General features: G+C 37.6%; 1 protein-coding gene across 3 annotated transcripts in view; it reads right to left on the reverse strand.

Annotated features, from left to right (window-relative positions):
- Positions 1–15,364, reverse strand: part of thsd7ba (thrombospondin, type I, domain containing 7Ba) — a 402,275-nt gene that overhangs the window by 75,355 nt on the left and 311,556 nt on the right. For all 3 annotated transcript variants that reach the window (XM_073912504.1, XM_073912505.1, XM_009304519.5), the window contains 2 exons: positions 7,556–7,810; positions 7,133–7,311 (listed from right to left, as the gene is read on the reverse strand). In XM_073912504.1, the coding sequence (XP_073768605.1) occupies positions 7,133–7,311; positions 7,556–7,810 (434 nt within the window). The remainder of the gene's footprint in view (positions 1–7,132; positions 7,312–7,555; positions 7,811–15,364) is intronic.

The raw sequence follows: 15,364 nt of genomic DNA on the forward strand, positions 1-15,364 counted from the left end.
GCACCCCTGGTCTATAAAATAAAAGCAAGTGAAATACAACAAACGACATATTCCAGCAAAAACACATAAAACCTCATATTTAGGTGGCATTCCAAGCACTTCTTTTTCTAGAAATATTTGTACTGTTAGTAATATTTAATATAGAAAAACAAACTCTCCTTCTCTATTTACCAGTCTCTATAAAACACTGTTTAACATTTGTTTAATGTGAATGCACTTCTCAATGCTACTACGATAAACATTTATTTTCAATTTAGAAACAAGAAAAAGACAGATGATTATCTGCATGAGTGCCACGGCTCAATATGTTCAGTATGGACACGAAGCACTGCACCGCAGAGCAGACAATAGGTAGCTTAGTAAACAAACCTAATTACAATTACAGCATGCTGGAATATGATAGAAATCGGTGTGCGCAGAAGTATAATGTCATTGTGAGGGTTTAACAACAGACTATCATCCTATTCCCATATGCTTTAGTGCATATAATCTTGTAAAACAGATCAGCCGCAGCAACACAAAAGCATGACACACTGGTTTCTAAAAGTCTACTTCCGAGCTAAAGACGGGCTTCGTTTAAGAGCTCTGGCAGACGCAGAAATGCTTTATAGGGAGATTGGTTTCTAAGCACAGATTTACAGAGGTTGTTAAATTATGCAAGCCATGGTGAACACAGGCTCATCTCATCAGCAGAACAGTCTGCCTCAGCGCACATGATGGTGAACATATGGTACCCGGCTCTAGAGGTGGGCAAGAAGAATGTTCTTTACACAGCCAGTCTAGCACTGAGGGTAAAACAGACTTTAGACTGCACCAGCCCCGAGGAAAGCTACATCTGTTGCATCTGATAGAAATATCACCATTTGCCACACTTAGTAATGAGGAGCCAACACATTAAAGTGAGAGCCTGAAAGAAAGGAGAGAGAGAGAGAGATGGAGAAAAAAAAAACACACAGGCAGAAAATGACATGACAGTGGCAATTCAGAAACACGGACTATTTCACACAAATGAGTACAAGTCATATTTGCGAGTTAAATGAGGTTCAAACTGGCGCTGCGCTGTAATGAAGTACATGAAGTTCTTTATAAGTGGAGCATGGAAATATCAGTGCTACAGGACTGCTCTCAGATCTTCATCATGTATTCAAACAAAGCAATAAAATGACTGAATCTGAAGATAGTCAATGACTGAACAGAGTGTTTGAATATAAAGACTCCATCATTGAGCCTCAACCATGCTTCTCAAGTCATCTCACATCTGATTATCAACAGAAAAATTAAAGAGATTATTAAATGAATATGTAAAATACTTGTATCTTAATAGAAATAAAATCAAAAGTTGAAGAGGAAAACAACTTGTGTTTTAATGATAATTAACAGCACTTAGAATATGCAGTCATCTATCCACATTTTCAGCCATTCATCCGTAGATGATTTTCAAGCCATCTATTCATTATAGAGCTTATTATTAAATCTATTTATCTATTAATCTATTTATCTATGAGCTTAATTCCATCCTTCTATCCATCTATCCAGCCATATATCTAATTGTATCCATCAATATCTAAGCTTATCCATTAATCTATATATCTGAGCTTATCCATCCATCCATCCATCCATCCATTTATCTATAAACTTAAAATCATTTCATCTTTCTATCCATTTATCCAGCCCTATATCTGATCCTATTTATATATCTGAGCTTATCTATCTATCCATCCATATTACTGAGCTTATTCATCCCTCAATTTATCTATATATCTGAACGTATTGTATCCCTCCCTCCCTCCCTCCCTCCCTCCATCCATCCATCCATCCATCCATCCATCCATCCATCCATCCATCCATCCATCCATCCATCCATCCATCCATCCATCCAACTATCCATTCAACCAAGATTATCCATCCATACATCCATCAATGAGCTTATTCATCCATCCATCCATCCATCCATCCATCCATCCATCCATCCATCCATCCATCCATCCATCCATCCATCTATCTAACTATAAGCTTAAAATCATTCCATCCTTCTTTCCATTTTCCCAGCCATATTTCTGAGTGCATCCATATATATCTGAGCTTATCCATCCATCCATCCATCCATCCATCCATCCATCCATCCATCCATCCATCCATCTATACCTGTGCAGATCAGTACATCAATCTATCCATATATTTGAACTTATCTCTCCATTCATCATCCATCTGAGCTTATTCATCCATTCATCCATTCATTCATTCATCCATCCATCCATCCATCCATCCATCCATCCATCCATCGATAAGTTTATCCTTCCATCCACCCATTCATCCATGAGCTTATCCATCCATCCATCCATCCATCAATAAATCAATCAATCAATCAATTGATCTATTAGCAAATCTATGAGCCTATAACAATTAAATCCATATCTATGAGCTAATTCATTCATTCATTCATTCATTCATTCATTCATTCATTCATTCATTCATTCATTCATTCATTCATTCACTCAATCATTCATTCATCCATCCATGAGCACATGTATTATCATTTCATTCCATCAGTTGATCTTTTTTATATATCTCTGAGCTTATAACATTCCTCCCACCCATCCATGCTACTCTCACACTTGTTGCAGGTATTTATGCAGAATCAAAAATCACTTCCTGCACCGTTCAACTTTCAGATCAACAGTAAGACACAGTGAAGGGATGACATGCCTCCACGCACCACCTCTTACGGTTCCCATCACAGTGGCTGATCATCTGTAAAACTGTAGGAGGTGAGATAAGAATATCAATCTCACCTCTGTCAAGTGACTCACTGTGGGAAACATTGCAAGAGAAAACATCTGGAGAAGGTCGCGCATCATCCTGCCTCCCATCGGCACAGATGCCTGCAGACAGTCACAGGGCAAAGGCGTTCAGACTCATCACAATAATGAGACGGAACGTTACACGCCCTCGATTGATGTGGGGTAAGCTGCGCCACTGCTCAAATAAGCTGTCCTCTCAGCAAGGAGAAAGGAAATGTAGTTCACTATTGGCTGTGAATGACGGACAGAGAGCACTGCAGCCCAAGCCCCATGTTATGTCCACATAGGGCCAGCATTTCAGACAGCCGATCAATAGATAAGTGGTGGGAAGACAGCACTGGTCCTGAACACCATCAGCTGTTTACTAGTCCGAGAGGGAGCTGGAACAATCTAGTGATTGTGACAGGCCTCTCCGAGCCTGTAATACCTGAAAGTCTAAATAATGAATGAATGCAGAGCGCTGCCCTGCTCTTTGACTCATGGTGGAAAGGTACACTGGGGAAAGTGAGGATTGCTTGTTAAAGGTAGAGGCCAGACAGAGCGAGACAGATTATCAAAGACACATAACAAGCAAGGAACGTGGCGTGTTAACAAAGTTTTTCTAGCAAGTCTTGCTCCAAACAATTCACTTTAAAGAGAGCACAACATCAAAGACCATTCATGACATTTGATCTGATCTGCTGCTCCAAAAAATGCACTTGATGTGACAATACTGAAATGTCAATTAAATTGTTGATAGAGCACAACCTGATTTTTTTTTTAGGAAAATGTGTGCCAGTCTTGAATTACACTTTGAATGCTTTGAACACAGCACTCTAATCCATAAACTCCACTAATGAGGTTTTCGATTGTTTCCAAACCAGTAATTTCAACAAAAAGACATTCACTCTGCTTTTATTACACTCCCTGCCTTGCTATTTGGCCCTTAGGAAAGAAATATCCGGTTCTCTGAGACTTGTGGAAAAGTTTAATGGCAGAATAAATAAATGAACCTAAATATGTTAATGTTTATAATTTTAGTCGTATAAAATATCACTTCAATTAAAAAGTCAACCCATGTCAGATTTATAGACACGCACAATTTTAACCATCAAATATTTCTGGCCCAAAATGCAAATGACATGGACAATGGGTTGGAAATTGGAAAAGAGCTCTTTCATTTGATAACAGAATAATTTAAGAATAAAAATAGCACATGAAACAATCTCAGTTTAATTATATTTAATGCCAGTGCTTGATGGATGATATATGAGTGCAAAAGGTCACAAATGTAACTTTTTTGATATGCACTTCTCCGAGCTGTAGTCTAATTGTAATATGGACAAAAACTTGGCGTGTTTCCAAATTACGGTCTAATAGTTGTGCTGTAAAATGAATTTTTAGGTGAAAAAAAATAAAAAATTCACCCTACTTTTTGGGTGCTTGTGAGGGACTGATAGTAAATCAATCACAAAATGTGCTCCCCCTAAACCCCTCACCAGATTTTGGTTTTCTGTATAACAATATACTTTAGATGAGCTACAAACAAGCCATAAATACATTAGAAAAAAGCTTTTACAATAAACAGTATCATTAAGTAATAATTCATCAATAACTCGTCATAAATGTTGTATTGTGTGTCCCTGTGAAGTACAGATTGAATATACTTATTTACCTATGTATATTATTTACTGTGGAACCACAGAAAGCAGGTTGTTGGTGGATGTGAAGCAAAGGTTTGTGCTGCATGTTTGTAACTTGGCTTTAAGGCAGGGGTGCCCAAACTCTGTCCTGGTGGGCCGTTGTCCTGCAAAAACAAATTGGCAGGTTGGCAGTTAAACTCTGCAGGACACCGGCTCTCCAGGAAATTGGGCACCCTAAATTAGATAAACATTTGCATCCTGGTACTCTGTATCTCACTATCTAACTGAGTTTAATGTGCAAACTCGGTACTTGGAGGGCCACAACCCTGCAGAGTTTAGTTCCAACTTTGCTTCAACACACTTACTTGTAGGTTTCAAACAAGCCTGAAGGACTCGATTAGTTAAATCAGGTGTGTTTATGCAGGGTTAAAGATAAACTGCGCAGAACTGTGGCTTTTTGCAAGTTTAATTTGCATCTTTGAATAGAAACATACTTGTGACATTTCAAGCTCACTGTCAGAAGGAATGAGCCTAACTGCTCAATCTTGTTCTTTATCTGTTTGAACATCCATTTCCTTCGAGTAATAGTATATAGTGAAGCAAAAAATAGATACTATAGTGATAACAATACATTTCTGGACATTTCCATCCATAGGATGTTATTGTTTTTATAAAAGTGGTCTAAATGCACAATATTGCCCCGAGACAACAAATGAAAAACAACCATTTTAGTATATAGACAATAACAAAAAGTGTCTTTTCTTAATCAATGCTTCTTCACATATCCATGTGCATGACACATATTTTAATATCAACATATTTAGATTTAAAAATGTTAAAAAGCTAAATCTATCTTGCATACTGCTAGTTGTGGTCCAAAAAACTGGTTTGTTGTTTAAGTGGAACACCATGCCTTCAAGGTTAAGATAGAAAATAATTTAATCTTAAAATCCACATACATTGGCATAAAAACAGCTGTAAAAATCTCAAAAATAATTTAATTTAACATCTCTTTTAAATCAAAGATTATAATTATGTTTTAACCAATATTTGTTTATTCTTTTATTTATTTATATTTTGGTTAAGATATCTTTTATAGGAGGCATCAATATTCAGATAAAATGAAGAGCAAATGGAGATTTGTGCTGCAGTGCCAATGCCAATATGAATTCAGTTCCCAAGGAATGCATGAACTGATAAAATGTTATCCTTAATGCATTTCCCTTTGCATAAAAGTGTCTGCCAAATGCATAAAAATGTAAAGAAAAGTAGCCTTCTTTAAAGTTCAGAATCTGAATAGATCCGACCAATAAATGTGCTCAGATATACCAAGATACCAAAGTCTGCGATAAAAAACGGAGAGATTTCAATATGAACTTCAACATTTCCCATCAAACCCTTCTGAGAACTCCATTAAATCTTCAGAGCTATGAAAGGGCATCCTCAGAGCGATACAATTTTCTCCAGGGTCGCTCTCAAACTCAAACACACATGAATCCAGTGTGGCTGTGCTGGTGACTTTCTACTGTGTTTACCAAGAATTCTCCATCTCCACACCTTCGCAGAGTGGGCAGCTTCACAAACCACCAGCTGCACAGCCAGTCTGCCAGGACCACAGAGCGACCGTTTGCAAAATGTTAACAGTGAGAGTTCATCCCCCCAAAAGACTGAAGGGGGCATTAGCCAAGGCAAACTCTGCCTTTTGCGGAGGGGTATTCTGAGTCCCGTTAAACAGTGGGTCCATAAAAGTTGTTAGTAGGCACTTAACCATCTGTACACACAGCCGCAAAAGAATGCATTTGAATATTTTTCACGCACACTGCCTCATCTGCATACTGACCTCTAGAAACCAGTGTGTCCTCTACAGCCCGTTCCAGCACACACAGCACATTTATAATATCATTTCCCTTTAAAGCACGACCCATCTGGGAGCAAGCTGTCGCAAATGTACTGCTAGATGAATGTACCTACTTTATGCTTTTCCTTGCTTTTCGCAGATGCGGTGATGTCTAATTCAAACAATAGCCTTACTCATGCATAAAGAACCCCGCTAATGACCAAATAAGCATTTCTATCATTGAGATCGACGATGAATAATGTGTGACCCGTATTTGTACTTAAGTAAGATAAAACAACGGCGTTTAACACAACACTTGTACAAACAGTCTTAACCAGCTGACGGTGGAAAGAGGAGAGGAGAGGTCACAGAAACAGGCAGCCTGCGCTAATGGGCATGTTTCTCTGTGAAGAGCACAAATCTATGGCAATCAGGAGCAGTATTTACATGGACACTTGTTAGCACCTTTGTGCCGTCTCGCTGTGAAAGAGGAACTATTTAAAGGACGAGGAGATTGTGTTTGTTCATGCTTTAGCTTCGAGGCTGAAGTACATTCGGTAAACTGCACTTAATGAAGAGGCATACATTAACCGGTGAAATGGTAATGAGCTGAATGTTAACCGTGCTGAAAATGCAAAATGTATCTCTAGGCGGCTTAAATATATTCCGTTGGGGATATTTCAGGCATTCAATAAAAACGGATGCGTTAAAGGCTCTAAATGAAACAGTTTACATGAGCGATTATCTGAATCATGATGCCTGCGATCATAGACCCTAATGATTCTCATTACTCGCTTTTACTGACGATCAACCATACGGTCGGTGAAAACCCACAGAGATGATATTTTGCCTACAGGGGCCGCACATCTCACCTGATTCTTGAGGTCTAGTTTTGGACACGGCCTCCCCCCGTTGAAAGGCTTCTCTCGTAGCCATTTGGACCTGATTTTCAGTCCACTGCCACAGGAGGCGCTGCAGGCTGACCACGGTGACCAGTCGCTCAGCTTGCAGTCCAGAGGGCAGGGTATGTAGCAGACCTCTTCCACCAGGCCTGCGAAAAAGCATGTTGAGCAATAAGAGCGGCCAAGCCCCTGCCATTCACTATCAGTCTAACAACGTTAGCCGAAACACCTGGTGCCGTTTCTGAGACCTCCGTCTAATTTACACTGACAGTTCAGGGCACCCCACTGCTTCCTATTTGACTAATGACTGCTCGCCTTCCCAGCGGAGACGAATTACTTGGCTCTTTAGTGAGAGCGAAAGAGAAAAAAAGAGAGGGAAAGAAGTAGACAAACCTGATTCGCTGCAGAGGTCTGGGCTGACCAGGTGGGATTCGTGGTCTAGACAGGACATTGCTCGATAGCGGAATCCCTGACCACAGTCGCGTGCCTCTCGACGACCCCTCCAACCCTGTGCCGGGGTCTCCGACAGGATACAAGACGACCAATTACCGTATGGCTGAGAAACAAACTCCTCACACGGACAGGGTTCGGACTCCACAAGAGGGAACAAGTCTTCCCGCTGACATCGGTCTGATTTTCGGCTACGACCTGAAAATGGTAATAAAATAAGAGAGTGAGTAATAAATATAACAGGCTGAATTGTAGGTGCCACTCAAATGAAACATCCAGACTCTATTCATGTGTGTAATCTGTCTTTGAAAATTATTAAATCATTAATGATGTCTGGATAGCTGAACCATTATTCATTCTGCTGTCAACTGTGGACTGCTAAGTGCCACTGCAAACATCCCCAGGGGACGATTAAGGAACTATTCTGAGAACACTGATGTGGAAACGCTCAGTGACGAGAGGAAGACTCACAGAATCACTTCTTCAAGCAAACACGCTGTTCTTTCGGCACACTTTATATGATGGAGTGGGGTGTCCATTCCTGCTCCTGGAGGGCCACTGTTCTGCCACAACCTTAATTAAACATCTGAAGCAACTAATTAAGGCCTTTGTAGTTACTAGAGATTTCCACGTAGGAGTGTTTCAGTTAGGAATAAACTAAAACATCAGGACACTGAAGCACGATTGGACATTACTATTACGGAGGATCAGTTTTAGAATAACTGTGACTTTTAATGGGTTCCAGCTGTAAATTGAAAATGAATATTTTTTATCCATTTCTTGTTCAATATGTAGTATATTTTGGCATATTTAAACAAAACAGATTTATTAAACAGATATGTTTATAAAAATATATATATATATTTTAGTCACGAAACATATTTTGAAATAGAATGATAATGTATTTGAATACATGCAAAATATTAAAAAAACAAATTACAAAACTGCAAAATTTCACAAAGTTTTACACATTTTTGCACATTTCTTTTGAATTTCGCTCTTTAAAAAAATATTTGATATTTTTCTATGACATAAAGTTGGCTGTACTAATTTTGAACCTTTTTTGTAAGTTATTTTGTTAGATTAGCTCAAAATGTGGCTTTAGTACTGCCTAATCTGATGTTCATGCACAAATATAATATTATATAGTTTATTATAAATAAACATGAATCTAAATGAGAGATTTTTGAGGGGTGTGCTCATATATGCTAAGAATTGTATTAAAAACTTTAACTTAAGTTACTATGTGCTACACTGCTAAATAGAAGCTGGGGTAGTATTTAATTGCCAGGGAATGCAGAAATGTATAAAAATCTCGCACCTTCAATCTAACGTGAATTGCTTTGGATTGATGCGTGTGCTAAAGGCTCAGATTGTTAATTTGTAATATTCAGTTTTTCATCTAGCAACAAGCATTCTGTCATCAATTACTCATTTACATTTATTCATTTAGCAGATACAGTTTCATCCAAAGCGGCGTACAAAAGGCAGGCAAGTATAAATCGTATGTAATAACAGACCCACAAATCTTTCATTTCTATTCAAAATTAAAATTAGAATATTTTGAATAAAACATGAGAATTTTTTTCATGGATTTTTTTTGTTTGATGTTTCACAATACTCATACTGTACTTTACTTGGTGTAAACTATAAATCATTGGAATTCAAGCTACCATTTAACATGTAAATCCTAACCCAACTGTAATGTTCATTCACTGATTCATTCATTTTCTTTTCGGCTTAGTTCCTTTGTTAATCTGGGGTAGCCACAGTGGAATGAACCGCCAATTTAGCTTACTCAATTCCCCTATAGCGCATGTCTTTGACTGCAGGGGAAACCAGAGCACCCGGAGGAAACCCACGCAGGGAGAACATGCAAACTCCACACAGAAATGCCAACTGACCCAGCCTTGGTTCAAACCAGCGACTATATAAATATATATATATATATATATATATATATATATATATAAATATATATATATATATATATATATATATATATATATATATATATATATATATATATATATATATATATATATATATATATATATAWAAATATAAATATATATATATATATATATATATATATATATATATATATATATATATATATATATATATATATATATATATATATATATATATATATATATATATATTATTTTTAGCTTAGCCCCTTTATTAATCTGATGTCTTTGGTGGGGGAAACCAGAGCACCAGGAGGAAACCCACACGAACAAGAGGAGAACATACAAACTCCTAACTGTCTAACTGTTTTCATCACATCCATTTTCCTAATTTAGAATATAAAAAAAAAATGTTTAGAGATATGTTATATATGATATTTTTCGGATCCCATGACTCTTTTGTTGGTAGTTTTGGAAAATGTAAACAGATGTTTCAATATTCTTTCTCTGTGAATTTATGTTTTGAATTATTACAGCAAATGTCGCATCTATAATGATGGTATTGCTCACATACAAAAAATCTCATAATCATTGACTTTTTATGAATTTATGAGTCACCAAGTAACACTATTTTAACTAAGGCTACATCCACATGGCAATAATTGTGCATATTCAAGTTTTGCATCCATACACGTATCATTTCAAATAATCTCTGCATCCACATGTCAATGGAAAATGAGTTAAAATGCTGTAACATACATGCCATAATTGCATGTGGCACTGTACACAAACACAAACAGAGCTGCAAGATACAGCAAAATTAAGTGAAGTTTCACAAACAATTTTCGAGAGGACCACGTGATACGATTGATCACAGTTGGTCTTTAATCTGTAATTATTAGTAAGCCAATAAGATTATTCCAAACTAACTATAAATAGCTCAACTAAGATTACTCCCTCATCTTCGTTTTTTAAAGAATCCCCCATCCACCCCATATCCACTTTCTCTCCATAACCAGGGGGAGCTCTCGAAACCTTCCTGATCTCGTACCCCATCACATGCTTATTGACCAGGCGGGAGCCCTGGGCTCAATTCGCTTACACAAGTCTATTTTCAGATCGCTAACTACAGACATAAACAATGGCGAATGCACAAATATTTTAAAAAATCAGTCACATGAAACGGTTACTAAACGTCGAAGACTCTACAGCACAAACACAGCTATATAATCCACCGTAGTAACTGTTTCTACTGTTACATGTGGGCAGTGCTTAATTTGTAAATTGCAAGGTCCTGAAACACATGGGGTAATGGATCCGGCATGTTACCAGCAGAGGGAGAGGTAACAGAACATTTGAGCAACCAAACTGGTTTGTCAATTTTATAGTGTGCGTACTAGGCAAACAATGGTTGTGCCGCCAAAAGTAAAGAGTGTGCATGTCGCGGATGAAAATTAGGGGGGGGGGGGGGGTGTCGTTGACAAGAGTGAACAGCGGGGTGGGTGGGGATGTGGTAGTGAACTAAAATAAAGAGTGTTGGGCATTTGCGGAAGGAATTGAAGAGCGGGGCTGGGTGGGTGGCTAGGGCTTATTATAATTACCATGTTCAAAGTGGGATCGGTAGAATTAGGTGCCAGATCCGGATTTCCAGTTTGTTCCAGCACAAATTAGGGATCTTCCTTCATCTGGTTATGCCATAACTTCCAAACAGTGTGTTTTGCCTTTCAACACAGGTATTAAAGACTTCCTATTCTGTAACCCATTATCCAAAAAGTTTGTTTCGTATAGACGTAAGGCCAAACAATATTAAACTTTTGCGAACTGACCTCAATCTGTAGCCAAAAATTGTTGTTCTAGTGAATAAACAGTTACCTACATCTTGAATGGCCTGAGGGTGAGGATGACGCAGTTAGATACAAGAACTGCATGTACCAAAAGCGTCTCTCTTTTTCTATTTCTCTCCCACATTCTTTATTTTTAAATATACAAACAGAGACCCGCAGCACTCTCATGTTCACTGGACCATAGACATCTAATTTATCTAATGAGGAGAGAAATGAATAGATTTCACATCATAAAGGCTTCTGTTTAAGAGGCTATTAGTTCCTCTTTGCACACTTCACTTCCTGGAACATTTCAAATTAGTCATGTCCATTAGACATGATGAATATTATTAGGTTATCTAAATAAAAGGATCCGTCCGTGAGGAAAGATGCTCGTATTAGACATGCTGTCACTGACACCGACAGACCAGCGTTCAACAGGGTCCTCAAACCTGCCAAGTACAATCACGTCAGCCTGTCAAACCTGTGGCCGCACTGGACAATTATGCACAGTCAGGTTGGAGAGCAAGGAAATATGATGCTTTGATGTAGTGGATTCAGAAGCTTCTTGCGTTTTGTTGTTTGATTGAAGGATTCCGCTTTGTTGCATCAATGGGATTGGTGCGGTTTTGCTGACAGCTAAAGCTTTAAAGATAATGCTGATGAAAGATCATCATCAATCATGATGCAATGCTCAGTGGATTTAGTCAATCTCTGCTTGAGTCAAAAGCCAAATTAAACTGTCTCGGAGAATATATGATGAGACAGCTATGCTCTTGAGTTTCAAATTCGCTGCACAGAGAATCATCTCAAGAACACCAGGAATACTTGTTGCTAGGATGGGACTTGTTGAGGCCATATACTGGCTATTACTTTTCAGACATATTATAATAACAACAACAACCATGACATGTTCAAAGTCACTTAAATCACCTTTCTTTCCCATTCTGATGCTCCGTTTGAACTGCAGCAGGTTGTCTTGTCCAGGTCTACAAGCCTAAATGCATTGAGTTGCTGCCATGTGATTGGCTAATTGGAAATTTGCATTACTGAGCAGTTGGACAGGTGTACCTAATAAAATCTATCCATCCATCCATCCATCCATCCATCCATCCATCCATCCATCCTTCTATCTACCTGTCTGTGTCTAAATATCTCTCAAAGCAAGCTATATATTTAGAGAGGGATAGAGATATATAGGGAGAGAGATATAGCGATGTATACAGGTACAGAGGTAGAGAGATAAAGAAAGTCACACTCTCACTGGTGTCCAGGAGTTTGCCAGCCTCCATCTGCTTTTGGTGTTCAGAGGCGGTCAGTGATAGAAAACAGCTCTAACAGTGTGAAATCTCTGTCAGTTCACTGCAGTCTCTCTGACAATCTGCTCTCTGCTTTCCCCGCATGTGCGAGAGTGTGTGAATATGTACATCAAGCGCACACACTTTTTCCACAGCGATGATTCATTATTGATGACACCTCCAGAAAACAACACCTGCTGGATATTGTGCATTCAATTAAGCAAGATGCAGAAATGTCCTTAGTTTGCAAATTTCATGCTTCACTTCTGTCTTGTTTTGATCTTGTCGTATATCTAGGTTGAAATCTGACATTTTAACATGCTCACCTTTGATGTGGGATTTCCTAAAAGTACGAGGTAAAGAAAACCCTTTGAAAGTTCATTCGACACTGTGAACACGTCATGTCGAGAGATGTGCAGGTTCTTAATGAAAGCCAATCATGATTTTTATGGGAACAAACTAACTACAGCGGAAAGCGCTGCAGTAATTCTCTAACAGACAGCTCTAAATCTGCCTGTAGAGTGGTTCACAGCAGGTCCCTGATGTCTGATGATAGACAGGACTGTCAAAACACATTGGATATGTGCAGTAACACTTAAAGAATGAAGATGAAAATAGATCATGAAATAATTGAAAAAAATCTCCTCAATGATTGGAGGTCTGAACAAAAAAAGTTCACTTTTTTCAAGACTATTTTCCCTTTAGCTGCTATATGCGCCAAAGCAGACTTGTCTGTCGGCTTTCTTCCTTTGTTAAACTGATATCCTTCAAGTGATACTACAACTGTGACACTTTAGAAACCACTGTACATCTTGGCACCAGGTCTTTAAGGGATTTCAGAAATATGTTACTAATTTGTACCCACACTTGTCTGGATATAAACAAGCTTATCTCCTGGCTACAGTAGAAGGATTAGTTGTTTCACTGTTACAGTATTTGCTCTGTTGTGTGAGTTTACCATTTTAAACACTTTTAGAAATACATATATTTTAATCTTGTTGTTATATTTAATGAGAGGCTATAAGTAGCATATGACTGAAAGAACATATAAAACCACACAGTTAAAAATCCTTGTTTATTTGTCAGTGTAATTATGAAAAGTAAACAGAATACCAACAGACGAATTACCAGTTTGTAAACATTCAGGATGTGCACGCAGCGAGGTTGCAGAAAAAAACCGAGAGCACTAGCATTTACAGCAAGGGAATGACATCCAATGCAGTGCAGAATTTGTTTTTGTCTTAGAAATAAGTTATATTGATTACATATTATATGTATATTACTTACATAATTCTTTCAGCTTATTACAACAGCTTGTCACCCAGTGATAAGCCCAGTTACTTGGCAAAATTAACTTTAAAGTGAGCATCATTCGTGTAACAGGTTTATTTGCGATAGCACCCTCTCAATGGATTTTGGATAAGACGAAATTTGACACGCCAAGTGATTTTACAAGAGAGAAGTTAAAGGCCTACAAGTCTTTTGGGTGCCTACGATTTTGTTTTTTGGTCAAGTACAATAAATAATGTTCTATAGTTACCGGATTTAAAATCTGGTAAAAATATCAATTTAGATAAAATTTGTATCGCTAAAAAACGAGGTTCTGCCTAGCCAAAGACAAGGAAAGAAGACGGAGGTATAGAAGACCTGGGTAATTATTATCAAGCAAAACAACTGCATTCTGACAGCGAACTGCATCTGTACTGCAGGATATTTAAATGTTAATTTTTACATTACATTCTAAGCATTCAGTGTCCGCAGTTTATTTAACCATATTTAACTGTTTTAGTGAAATCATTGCTGCTATCAAAAACGAGTAATGTGTATGATTCAGCATAGCGTGAACTTACTTGATATGAACTGAGAACTGCAGAGTCAAGCATTTTTTATTAGGTCCTCACTCCATTCAGCTCCCTTTTAGCCAAAGACGTCTGCAGTTGGCAATAAAAGCATTGTGGCGTGCGGTAAAAGTTAAGTTTTCTATTTTTGGACTTTTAAACTTGTCATCCCACCACACAACACGACATGTTTGCTATGGTAATCGTTCTTTTTGGGTTTTTTTGCAACCGGAAATCCGTGTGATGTAATTTAGTATTTCCTCTAAACAGAGAGCAGGTTATTGTATGCTCCATTCACCTGTTTCATTTTTGTCAGTTTTGCATTTAATTAAACGAATGTATAAACTATTACAGCTTAAAACAATATTTTGTGTCTAATTTCCATGTTTTGTGGCAAGTAGCCATGTAATAAGTGGGAAGAAGATTACATCCAGGGTCGTTGTTTTTTCAGAATAAAGTCAGGTTGAAACAAACGATAAGCTTATCTGGCTTTATTCTGAGATAACAACCTCTTCACTGTAAAAAAATACTGGGTTGTCCCAACACGAATCAATCAAGTTAACTTGATAATTTTTATACATCAAATGGATAGAACAAACTAATTAAGTTGTCCCCCCAAAAATTAAGAATTGTGTCATTTCAACTCACTTTAAATAACTACTGTAGTTTGGACTAGCAGTAAAAGTTTTTTATTTTTATTTTTTTTTCTACTTTATCACTAACTTAATACATGGATGTAATATATACATATTATGGACACATTCATTCATTTTGTGTGAGCCTGAATGTTTATGCAATATCAACCTTAACCAGTAGTTTAGTAGTTTTAAATTAAGCAAGGAACAATAATAATTAAGCAAAATCGAAACTCCTTGATTAC

Source organism: Danio rerio, chromosome 9, assembly GCF_049306965.1.
Source record: "Danio rerio strain Tuebingen ecotype United States chromosome 9, GRCz12tu, whole genome shotgun sequence".
NCBI lineage: Eukaryota > Metazoa > Chordata > Actinopteri > Cypriniformes > Danionidae > Danio > Danio rerio.